General features: G+C 36.8%; 1 protein-coding gene across 3 annotated transcripts in view; it reads right to left on the bottom strand.

Annotated features, from left to right (window-relative positions):
• Positions 1-12,886, bottom strand: part of TFPI (tissue factor pathway inhibitor) — a 78,510-nt gene that overhangs the window by 27,769 nt on the left and 37,855 nt on the right. For all 3 annotated transcript variants that reach the window (XM_055308547.1, XM_055308548.1, XM_055308546.1), the window contains exon 2: positions 1,750-1,872. In XM_055308547.1, coding sequence (XP_055164522.1) covers positions 1,750-1,870 — 121 coding nt within the window. In that variant the 5' untranslated portion in view covers positions 1,871-1,872. The remainder of the gene's footprint in view (positions 1-1,749; positions 1,873-12,886) is intronic.

Below are 12,886 nucleotides of genomic sequence, written 5' to 3'. Positions count from 1 at the left end.
AGAATCTATCAGTAAGACAGACCCTGAAAATTGTAGTTGCTAATACCAAAATAATAAGACCAATAATGCCATTAATACTCCTTGATTATTGTCTATGATATATTTTCTAAGACTTTCAGTATTTACTATGATCACTTCCGAGAGACATTGAAACCTTAAAATGACCTAAGCCAGTTTGCCCTTTAGAGGGCAGCAGTATTCTACCAAATTAAAACTGAGTTAAATCTAGGTTATCTTCCCAAAGAGGGTTTTATTTAATGCACTATAAAATAATATACTTTGAAAAATATGAATGGATGTCATCATTTAAAATTACATAAAATTTTTTAAAAGCATTAAATTAAAGAACAAGTTTGTGAATATATAATCATCTAGAAGGATCATTTTTGATTGTCCTATAGTTTCAAAACTTTTCTGAATATTTTGAAAGAGAAGATACACCCATCATAAAAGGTGGATTAGATTATTTTATCAAATCTTTCCTACCCTCCAGCTATTGTTATCTTAATGATCCGTATCAAATTAATGTCCCGTATTAGCCACATTTCAGTAATGTTAAAACTCTTTATAATAAAATAATTGGAATGTTATTTTATATTTTCTATATGGGTCATAAAACAATAAGTAAGCCCTGAAATCTTAGGATTAAAAACATATCCTTCTACACACAAGTTATTATGAAGTTGTTTCACACTCATTTGACAGTAATTATTTATGAACATGTGAGTTTTATCTCACTCATGCAACTTTTAAACATAAAAAAAAACCTAAGTTTAGTTTACAAAATACCAGATCACAGTTTTGATTTCCTTGATAACTGAATTGACCTTTTTTTCAATTGAAATAATAGAACCGACAAAAATGATAGAATGGTAAATTTTCAGACCCCAAATCTGATAAGGTGGAGCAACATAAAACAGAGATTTATTACGACACATAGACCTTCATCTACAAAAGACATGGGTATTTTCAGCACCAAACACAATTTTCATGAACTGGTTAATTAGCAAGTTATCTAGTTAATACTGGTCAAATCTTTAAGTAACGTTGAGTTGTATGCCCCTGTGCACTTGACTGTTTTCAGCTTCCTGTGAGGTTGTGTGCAATCGAAAATGTAAAATTTGGGTGTTTAATTTTTTAAAATAATTTTCACACCAACTATATAGTACCCATAAAGCCAATCTCTAAAATACATATGTAAACAGTTTACCAAAATGAGTAAATAACTATTGATTGATGTCTATAATTTTTTTGTTATTTTTCTTTTAAATGATGTACCTAATATTTTCTGCCAATTAACATATTTGAATGCGATCAACTTTATTTATTTATATTTATTTATTTTTTAAAGATTTTATTTATTTTTTCATGAGAGGCACAGAGAGAGAGGCAGAGACACAAGCAGAGGGAGAAGCAGGCTCCACGCAGGGAGCCCAACAGGGGACTCGATCCTGGGACCTCAGGATCACGCCCTGGGTCAAAGACAGCACTAAACCTCTGAGCCACCCTGGTTGCCCAGTTGTTGTTTTTTTTTTTTTTTTTTTTTTTTTTTTTTTTTTTTGACAAATTGCATCTAAGACATTTCCCAAGAAAAATGTCACTTCCATAAGTGACTATTTTTCCCACACAATGGAGAAAAATATATTAAGTGACTATTTTTCCACACAATGGAGAAAAATATATTAAATTTTTGGATTAAAATTGAGAGCTTTCAATAGCTGAAGAAGATGAATGTTTCTAACGCTTTACCTGTAATGCCGGGATATTCTTCACTTTCATCAAGGACGGCATTAAGAGGGGCAGAGGCACAATTAAGCAGCAGATATGCAGACACCCAAAAAATCTGTTCTTTCTTCATTGTATAAATCATCTCTGAAATACAGAACCCAGATATATTTAATGAAGAGTTAATGTCGAGTTATCTGTAGACCACCAGGAGCCTTATGCACACCTCCAGATGTAAATTTTTATGATACTTAATGCATATTCTCATACACCTCTGTCCACAAATTCCATGAGTCATAAGTAAAACATGTATATGTAGCATTTAATATTGTAGACATGCCTATGTTCAGTGCATATGTTTAACATGTCTAATTTCAAGTTTGCAACTCATATTTCACCCTTGAAAATAAAATTAAAATGGCAATAATTGAGAGACATCCGTTAATACCGATCAACGTGGCTAAATATGGACTAAGATCCATTTGCACTTCTATTTGCCGTATCTTTCTCACAGCTCTTCTTCTTTCTCAGTCAGAATTAATTATCTTTTAATATTTCTGGCATTTTTCTGTTATTTCATTAGTACAACTTTGAATTCCTGATTTCTCTTTCCCTTGACTTCAGTCTTTCTCTTCAAAAAGAAAAGACATTTTCCAAATTTTTGTCTTTGTTCCCTTTGAAATATATTTATGCTTTTACAACCAAGTTCCCAGCCAGATTTTCCATGAGATGGCAGACAGAGCTGCTGAAAACAGAAACGTTTAGCATTCTAGCAAGTCCTTTACCCCAGTCTTGCACCCTCGATTTAGGCAGTTAACTGATTCAAAAGAGTTTCATAGAAAAGCGACTTTAAGTGATAAACCAACACATTTGCACTCTAAGGGAAACAGATTTCATCAGGAAAGTGAGACTTCCTCCTTCAAAATGATTTAGAGATCCACATTGAAAAATAATGGAAAACCACATTGAAATTTTGTTAAGGCTCTTTCTACTTTGGATTCAGGGGTGGAAGGAAATGTGTTCACATAGCGTAGGAAACGAAAACCAAGGGATGTATGCAGAGGTTCAGCCACTGATGTTATCAGAGTCAGGAAGGAAAGAGAAATTTTATCAGTAAGCTCTCAGGAGTCTCTGTTTACTCTTCGAGCGAATGGCAGTGATTAAGGGACAGGCAGGCTTAGGTAGGGACACACGGGCAGGGGCCACGGGAGCCGCCTCACACAGCGGTCCCCAAAATGCTGAGATGGAAGGAAACCAGAGATAAGGGAGCAGACCACCACCTGGTCCCAGACGTTAGGGAGTCTTTTTCTTTCATGGCTGTGGTGCAATCACAGAAGATGACCAGGCCGCAAAGAAGTCAGTCACGAAGGTGTTACCAATAGGCCTTGCTCCAAGGAAGGTGGCACAGCAACATCAAGGCCAAGGCTCCCTAGTCAAGTGTTCAATAAAACCTCCAGTGGCCACCGGGTCGGGAGCCCTCTCACTCCCAGAGCCCTGTCTGTGTCCTCGCTCAATCAACGTCCATCCCTTTGCTCACTGTCCTGTGTCCCCGAGATTCATTCTTCAGCTCCGGGAGATAAGAACCCTGCTCTCACGCTTCAATAGCTGCAATGTACACCGTGAAGGTGTCTGTAGCTTTATAATGAATAATAAGGTGATGCCATTTCGGTTTAAGCTTCATGAAAATCACTAGTGAATGTACAACCTATCCTTTCACCCACTTTGTACATATTAATATATATTTGATTTTCAGTCAGTAGCCACGTTATGTACCTTCCATGTCATAACCTATTTGAATCCACGGATATACATGTGTGTCTATGTGTGCATATAGACACACACACACACACACACACACACACATATATATATATATATATAATTTTGGAGAGTCTATCAGCTAAACTTCTAGCTTTTATCTTATTTTTGAAAATGCATTTTTTCAAGAACTCTTCTATTTCCAGAGCTATACAACCCTATTCGATTTTGAGTGTAAAATATAGCACGTTTTTCTATCCCTTGGCTTGGGGAGCAGGCCACAGTTGCGTGCCTGAAGACCTTGATGAGCTTTGGGTTCTAAGCCCAAGTGACTTTCTTTAAAACTATCAGCCTTGAATGTTGCCTAATTGTAGACATTTTAGACTTTCCTCAGTTGCAAGGATCAGAAGCCAGCTCCAACAGGTTGGGTCAAAAGGCCACCAGCTCATTCATTCTAGAGAAGGTGGGACCATCTAGGAGTAGAAAGGAAGGTTTGGGGTTGGAGCCGAGGGCCAGGGAGCCGAATGCCACCAGGAGTCTCTCGGAGCACTTGCATTCCTTAGATGAGCCTTAGTCTGGTTCAGCATAGCCCAGCGTGCCCTAGGTAGAGGGGTGCACAGCCCCGATATTTCCAGGGTCTTAAACCTTGAAAGTCTTCCATTCAAAGAGTGTGACTGCTTCTTTTGACGGACGTGTGTCAAACAGCTTGAGTACAGCACTGATGGTTTCAGTTTGGAGGAAGTGCCCCCTCACCTCTGGCCAGGTGTGTCTAAGGTGAAAAGCTGTCAGGAGACTAGCATAGATCTGGAGGAGCCGAAAAGGACTTGCTCTGGGGTTGCAGAGTAGGATGGGGTAACATTGCAAATCCCAGCCCAAGTATGCAGTTTTAGGATGGAACGGACAAGGGCAGCCCCAGGAGGAGTGGACTGCTGCTTCCAGGAGAAGGGAAGGGTGGCGGACAGATAACCCTGAGAGCGTGCACCATAGCAAGCCGGAGCTGACTCCGGGCTGATCCAGAAGTTGAATTCAATTAGCCGAGTGCCAGTTCAGTGCTCTTTCTTCTCCACAATGTTGCCTCTGAAGAGTGACCAAGAGCACTGAGTAGCTCAGCCTCCCAGGGCAAAAGATTGACTTGGGCACACCACTGGAAAAACCAGTACAGCTTCTTCTGACACTGATAAAACTATAATTTGTAGAGATCAATTAGAGCGAGCTGACCTCATTACAGATCGTTGTATTTAATTTCCTTTTTAAAATTTCCAAGTACATCACTAAGTTACGTTGCAAAGTGGCAAACAAGACAGCAGACCACCGTGCCTTTCTGCCCTCTACTTTCCCGAATAGCTGGTGCCATTAAAAATAGCTACTCCCCTACCTGGTATCATACAGAAAAACGGAAGCAAAGGAGTTCAAAGATCGGAATGGGAAAGATAAAACATTAAACTTCATAAAAGAAACATAGGGGAATATGTTCGTGATGAGGTTGGTGAAGATTTCTGAATCAGGATACAGACAGCACCAATTATAAAGTAAAATACCGCTAATTGGATTTCATTAAAATCAAAAACTTCTGCTCATCAAGATGAGCACCACTAAGACACCGAAAAGGCAAGTTGTAAGAAAGTGTTTGAAATCATGTATCTGGAGATTATGCATTAAAAAATCTATAAGGAATTACAAATAAACATCCAATTAAAATGGGGTAAAGATTGGCCGGGCACTTCTCAGAAGATGATAGGCCAATGGCAAATAAGCATATTAAAAGATACTCAACATAATCAGTCGTCATGAAAACTAAGATTAACACTACTGTGAGATAGTACAACGGAAATTAATAAAAATTGACCTTCTAAAGTGTTGATGATTTGAGCCTTCACCATTGCTGGTGGGATTATGCTATCACCTGAATTATTTTGTGTTCCCCAAATTCTTATATGGAATCCCAACTCCCAACTATGCTGGTGTTAGGAGGTAGGGCCTTTCAGAGATGATTAGGTCTTAGTGGGGAAGATTCCTGTTCTTATAAAAGGTACCCCACAAAGATCCCTCATCCCTTCCACTATGTGAGGACACGAGCCAGGAGGAGGACTCTCCCTCTTGCTAATCCCCTTTAAATTTGAATTCAATATCAGAAGTTATTTAAGCAAGAAAATATTATAAATATGTGTCGTGTTGGTGACTAGTTGTGTATAATAATACGTTAGACACTAAGAGAGATTAAAAAATCGAGAGAAACCCTTGGCCCTTAGGAAAGTATGCATAACCAAGTGAGTTAAGTAAAAATGCGATGTTAAATGCCTAAATTCTCAGGATGTCTTTGTATACGCCAGGCACATAGTAGTGGACAATAAATACATGTTCAATTATTTACCTTGGATAAGAATAGTATTTACATTTTGGGACAACAAACTAAAAACCCGAAAACTTAGCTCTGCCAGCAGCCTGTTAAGTAATCTTTGGAAATAAATTTAAATTTCTAAACCTGATTTATAAAACTCATGACTTTGGCTACATTGTCCTTAAGTTCCATCCCAGTTCTAAAAATGTATTCATCTTAATTAACAGATTTTATACATTCCACAGAATAATTTATGATTCTGTTGTATAACTTACATTTTCTATTCACTTTAATGCTAATCTGCAGTGTCAATTTTATCCTTTTAGGTCAAGATGTGTTCTCAGAATACAAGTTCAGCAAGATGTTATTAGCTGTTACATTAAAAAAGTGTTCTCATAAATAAGTAAATAAAATCTTTATTAAAAAAGTGTTGATACGTTAATATATATGTATATCTGATTTAAAAACATATAGGTTTCTCAACTGTAGGACTTTTATAGCATCTTTATTATGGTAACATGCAACTGTATCTTCTATGGGAGAATATAGTAAATGTATTTCCAAACTTATATGACAAAGGGCTATTTGCCCACAAAACATTTTTGGAAAATATCTTGACAAATAATGTGACATTTTAAGGAGAGAAGTCAGTAGATTTTCCGAACCAGAAAAATATTAGAAAGTATGATGTGATCTGTGCTTCAATAAAATCCAGCATGTATGGAAAGATGTTGGGAGGGCAAAATTTAAGTGGGATTGACCGCTCAAATGATGCAGAGGATCAGATTGAAATTATGAACAGGGACTATCCATGGAACTACAGAGAGACAGCAGGTCTGAGACACTTTTTGAATTAAGTATTGATAAAATTGAGTAATTGATTAAATACAAGATATGAAGGACAGAGAATTCAAGTATATCCTGAGAGAATTATTGTGCTAGCCGTACAAATAGGGAAATTAATGTTACTGTTTTATTGATTGGGGTGCATATTAGTGATGAATTTAATCTGGACAGATTGTATTTGAGGTTGTGTTTTCTAAGCGGACCCGTAGAAAAGCAGTTACAGATGTGAGGTAGGAGCTGGGAAATGTTTTGTTGTATCATCAGCATCATGAAGCAGGGCCATTTCGCCAAGGGAAGGGGTGCCCAGAAGTCATTTCCTGCTGCCTCTTCCCTTTATTTCCTCTCCATCTTTCTTGTAATTACTTGGCTTTGTGGATACTGCCTACTAATCCCTTGGTTTCAATGAAACTACTAATTATTGAACAAAAGGTTTAGAACTTTGAACTTACTACTTGTCATGGGAATACTCTTCTATAAAATACTGGAACAGCAGTGTCCTTCTATTAGTTAGGACCCTTTGCAGATATCCTCTCCTCCAAAAGATTTCCTTGGAGCACCATATTTAAAAAGTAACCACCACCAGCTCCTCATCATTCTCTATCTCAGTAAACCGGTATTTATTTTAAGTTTCTCTGCCTCTTTATTACTGAATTATAGAAATTCTTTGTCGATTAATGGATATAAATTCTTTGCCAAACATATACATTATTTTATCTCGGTTTATGGCTTATTTTTTCATTTTCATCTAAGTGTCTTGATGAGCACAAATTTTTACTTTAAGTAAATTTGATTTTTCAAAACAATTCTGTAGTTCAGTAGCTACTCATATATCTTCAGAGTTGTATAAACATTGCCCCAGTCAGTTTTAGAATATTTTCATTATCCTATAAGGAAACTCCTTACCCTTTAGCCATTACCTCCTTGCTTCCCAATTTCTCCATTCTACACCCCTAGGTGACCATTAATCTAATTTCTGTCTCTAAATATCATGTAATTCTAGACATTTCATATGAAATAATCCACTATATGGCCTTTTGTATCTGGCTTCTTTCATTTGGCATAATGTTTTCAAGGTTCATCCGTGCTATAGCATATATCAAGATGTCATTTATTTTTCTTGCTGAAAATATTCCATTGTGTAGAGCTACATGATTCATCCACTTATCAGTTAATGAGCATTTGTGCTTCTTCCACTTTTGGGGTATTATGAATCATGTTATGAACATTTGTGCACAAGTTTTTGAACAGCCATATGTTTTCATTTCTCTTGGGCATATAACTAAGAGTGGAATTATTGGATCACATGGCAATTCCACTTAATCTTTTAAGGAGCTGCAAGATTGTTTTTCAGAGCAGCTGCACCATATCCCATTCCTACTAGTAATGTTTTGCTTTGTTTTCGGAATAGCACTTATCACCACTTACATATTTATTTGTGTACATGTTCACTGTCTCCATCACTAAAGCATTTTCCATTCTTAACATAGACACTTTATATAACATTCACGATTCTATGTTCAGTACCCAAAATGATGACTAAGTAGTACTTGATGAATAAATGAATTAATTAGGATATACTTTGTGAGCTAAAATTAGGTTACGGTATGAATCTTTGGATACAGCCATGCAGTTTTATTTATTTCTTCCAATATCGTCAAAAAATAAAGAGATTAGGAATAGTTGTGATGGAGTCCATCACATGGTCATCCATCCATATTTCTTTTTCAAGCTGTGTTTTTTTTTTTTATGTTGCTTATTTCATCTTTCTGGAAGTATGAAATAGTTCAATTAAAAATTTTGTTTAAAGGGAAACTTTTAAAAGAAAAGGTAAATAGAGTAGACTTTATGTTTATTAAATTTTGCTTAAGTGGTATTTTCCAAATCAAAAGAGGAGCAAGAGCGATTGCTAAAATCCAATGCATTGAGATGGCAGTTGCCAAAAGGTATACTTAGAAAAGAGGTAATTAGGTGAAAGAGAAATGTATTATCTGTTATTTCACTATTTATTTATGATATTGATATTCTTGAGAGAGTATGTGAAAGGAAGGGAAGTGGTATGTATGAATCTAGGAAGAGAGGAGCCAAAAATGGAAAGGAAAAGGGAAGAACCTTGAGATTTTTTTTTTTTTACTTATTAAGCATATAAGCTTATCTATGTACTTCACATCAACAATAATCCTCTTAAAAATCTTATCCTATATGAAATATTATACCCATATTAAGAAAACTGAGGGACACCTGGGTGGCTCGGTGGTTGAGCGTCTGCCTTCAGCCCAGGGCGTGATCCTGGAGTCCTGGGATGGAGTCCCGCATCGGGCTCCCTGCATGGAGCCTGCTTCTCCCTCTGCCTGTGTCTCTGCCTCTCTCTCTGTCTCTCTCTGTGTGTCTCTCATGAATAAATAAATAAAATCTTAAAAAAAAAAAAAAAGAAAATTGAGGCTCAGAGAAAGAATATAACTTTTCCAAATAGAATGAGCCAGAGCTAAGGTTGCACTCGCATCTCTGTAACTCCAGAGCCCGTGGTCATATCACCATATGAGGCTGCCTTCCCAAGAACTGGCCAATCGGTCTTCAGCAATGACTACAAAGTCCCTAGCCTCTAGCTGCCTACAAGGTTACTCTGGTTTGCTTGGCAAGTATATCACCACAGTAGAAATAGCTTTGTTCCTTATGGAAACCAAGAACCACCAAATGCATCCAAGTAATGTTCCATTGCTGTAATCCTAAGTAATTATCTCTCCTTTTTCCTTTCCTCCTTTGTTTTCTTTCTCTTGTTTTTCCTTCCTTCCTTTCTTCCTTGTCCCCTCCCCACACTGTCCCCATTCCCTTCCTTCTTTTCTCTTTTTTAGGTTTGTTTAGTGGTTAACAGAAGCAGTCTGGAGTGAGACTGTGTTATGGGCTCAGTTGTGTCCCCCTATAAATTCCTATGTTGAAATCTTAACCCCCAGTACTCCAGATTGTGCTGTATTTGGTGATAAGGGCTTTAAAGAGAATTGCCGGGCTACAAGTTATAAGGTGAATAGTAAAGATCTTAAGATAAAGGGAATAGTTTTTTAAGGATCACAGTCAGTTGGAGCTAGAAGTATGTTGGCAATTTGGCTTTGGTGACTGGAAGAGCACTCAAGGGAGTAGCGGTAGATATCGATGTGGACGGGAACTTATGATCAGATTCAAAGGGCAAAAAGCCCACGGAGAGTGGAAGACACCAACAGTAGGCTGGAATTACAGCATTAGATTTCTAGTACATCATTTTGGGGAAGGCATAAAACGGCTCAGACGGTCACTGATCTATCATTAATAACATCTATTATTTTATCATCTTTAAATCTGGAAAAATTACATATTGTGTTTACTTATATATCGTCAGCATTGTGCTTCTGTAATTTAAGCTTCCTAGTTAAAATTTTCTTTTTCACAGATTGTTGGACTTTTTGTTTTTTAAAGTCTTACTATTAATTTCTGAGATCAATGCATACTTTGCCATGTCTAAAAGAAAGAAATTTCATTTTGGCTGTTTCTTTGTGGTGCACCAATGAAAGACAGGAGAGACAAAGCCCAACAACCAGAAAAGAGGGGAAAAAATAGCTTGAAGAATAATTCCAATTTTCTGCTCAGCAGTGGCTAATGTTGTTATCCTCTTGGTGTTTATTACTGCCATCCACTCAATTTGGCTGATCCCTGGGGGAGCTACGCATCTGCCCACTAAACCTGGAGTCTGTTTTTATCTTTAACCTATGTGCTTCCTTGGCTACTTCTCATCTTGGCTGAGTTTGTTGCACAGTAACACCAAGGATAATGAATGAAGAAGGAAAAAATTAGAATAAAACTTATAGTAGGAGAGGGGAAAGATAAAAACCCTCCAGGGATTCTAATAGTGTTCTTTTTTTCTCTTTATGTTTTGAAGTTCATTTTTTTATAAGTAGTATTTTCAATGGAAAATTTCCAAATACTCATAATGACTAGAGACCGGAAATGGATTTTTCTTAAAAACTATCTTTAATCAGTTTCCAACTCTTGCTACTGATTGTAGAATTTCTGAACTTGCATAATCTCGGTGAGAAGTTTGAGAGCCGGACTTTCTTCAGGAAAAGAGTATTTTTTGAATAAATACATTGTGAGAATGCAAATGTGTGAGCAGTTTCCCAAGAGAGGTCTCAGGCACTTTTGCCACATACCAAATTCTAACAAGTCCGTACAGAGCCTTCTTTATCTCTTTTTTACCTTCCCCTTAAAGCCCACATTCTTGGGACACTGAGTCATCATTATAAGCATTATTTTGGCATCAGGATTATTTATCTATGAAATAAGATTGAAATTAAGATAAAATGTCACGAGGTTCTGACTATATGGAATACATACCACATTTATTTTAAGAAACGATATTAAAAGTACAGAGATACATCACTATAAAATGTCACTTTTTGTAAATGTTTTAACATTTTTTGGTTTCTTCTTTTTAGGATTTTTTAAAGTGTATTTGTGTGAGAGAGAGTGGAAGAGAGAGAGCATGCACGGAGGGAGAGGGAGAAGCAGACTCCCCACTGAGCAGGGAGGCTAATGCGGGGCTCCAATCCCAGGCCCTGATGACCTGAGGTGAAGGCACTTGCTTAACTGATTGAGCCACCCAGGGGCCCCAAAATGGTTTCTTATCTATTAGATTACTGTATCTTGACAATAATGCCGTACAGCCAATAGGTATATTGAATTTATGTTAGAGATACTGATCTATTTTCCAACATCATATGGCTAAGATGTCTAGTAAGCAACAGAGGCAAGACTAGATCCTGGACTTCCCCACAGCTTCCTTAAAATAAGCAAGACTTATGGTATAGAGACTAAATCCACTTCAGGAAAATATAATTCAATATATTTTAATTACTTAACATCTGTCTGTATTTATTTGTCTTTGAAATATTACCTTATTGTGAATTCAAGACTATAAATAGACTGTATCACCAAAGGAACTACAGGATAAAAGTCGATTTCTCTGGTTTGTTAATCCTACAAGTACAATTCATTAACCCAAATAAGTTTTTACTGTGGTAATTATTATAATTATTATAATTTTTGATTTAGTGAGTTGCCTAAATGCCTTCTGTTCCTGGTTTAAAGTCTATATTTCATTAGCGGTTATATTTATTATTGTATAAATATTTCTACATCACTCTATCCAAATATATGGGAAGTTGTTTTTTGATCCAAGCCTTAGCTAATCACATTCGAGAGGGGCATAGGTCAAAGCCTTAAAAAACCTGGGGGGGGGGGGGGAAGGGTTGTTGCTTACACTTGAGAAAAAGACACAGAAGTTCACTCAGCAAAGACTGAATGAATAGACTAGAACAAGTCTACACAAAGGAACATCTAAAAAAGGTACCTTTTTTCTCCAAATTTTAGTGGAAATAGAAGCCATATCTACAAACATTAAAAAAAAAATTTGATTAAAGAACAAAGTTGAAGGAGCACATGGATGGCTCAGTCAGTTGAGCATTTGTTTCTTGGTTTTGGCTCAAGTCATGATCCCATGCTGGGCTCTGTTGCTCAAGGAGGAATCTACTTGTCCCTCTCCCTCTGTTCCCCTACCTCTCTGGTCTCTCTCTCTCTCTCAAATAAATAAATAAAAATTTAAAAAGAGAGGTGTGTATGATATATAATACTATTAGAAGGGGAGGTGGGGAGAAGTGTCCTGATTTGTGAGGAAATTAAAAAGAAAATTCAAGATAATTTGATAATTTAAATGACATGGAAGGTGAGAAAGAAAGAAGAATCAAGGACAGCTACAGTTCCCGATTTAACAAAGGGATCAACAGAGAGTTTCAGGCAATGAGTTGAGAAGCCTAAGGCAAGGAGCATGTTAGCTTAGGAGGGTGATGAATTCAACGTGAGGTGGTTTGAAGTATTTGTAAGACTTTCACTGGAGCCATGACATAAGGAGCCCAACATGTAGATGTGGAGCTCAGAGCAGACATCTCTACTAGAATTAGAAATATGAGAATCCAACTAGAAATGATAATTACATATGTAAAGTGGATGAAATTGATTTGACAAGTACTTGCATAGCGTTTGCTAGGGAACAGGCATTCTTTTAAGTGTTTTTACAAACTTAAGGTTATGTAATCTGTGACTGTGCAAGGTGAGTATGAAGATTAGAAAGGAACACCCCAGAACTAAAGTCCCAAGAATGAGGATGAGGAAAAGAGATCTGAGAAGACAACTAAGAAA

This window comes from Nyctereutes procyonoides, unplaced genomic scaffold, assembly GCF_905146905.1.
Source record: "Nyctereutes procyonoides isolate TBG_1078 unplaced genomic scaffold, NYPRO_anot_genome, whole genome shotgun sequence".
Taxonomy (NCBI): Eukaryota; Metazoa; Chordata; class Mammalia; order Carnivora; family Canidae; genus Nyctereutes; species Nyctereutes procyonoides.
This window is presented reverse-complemented; position numbering and strand designations above follow the sequence as displayed.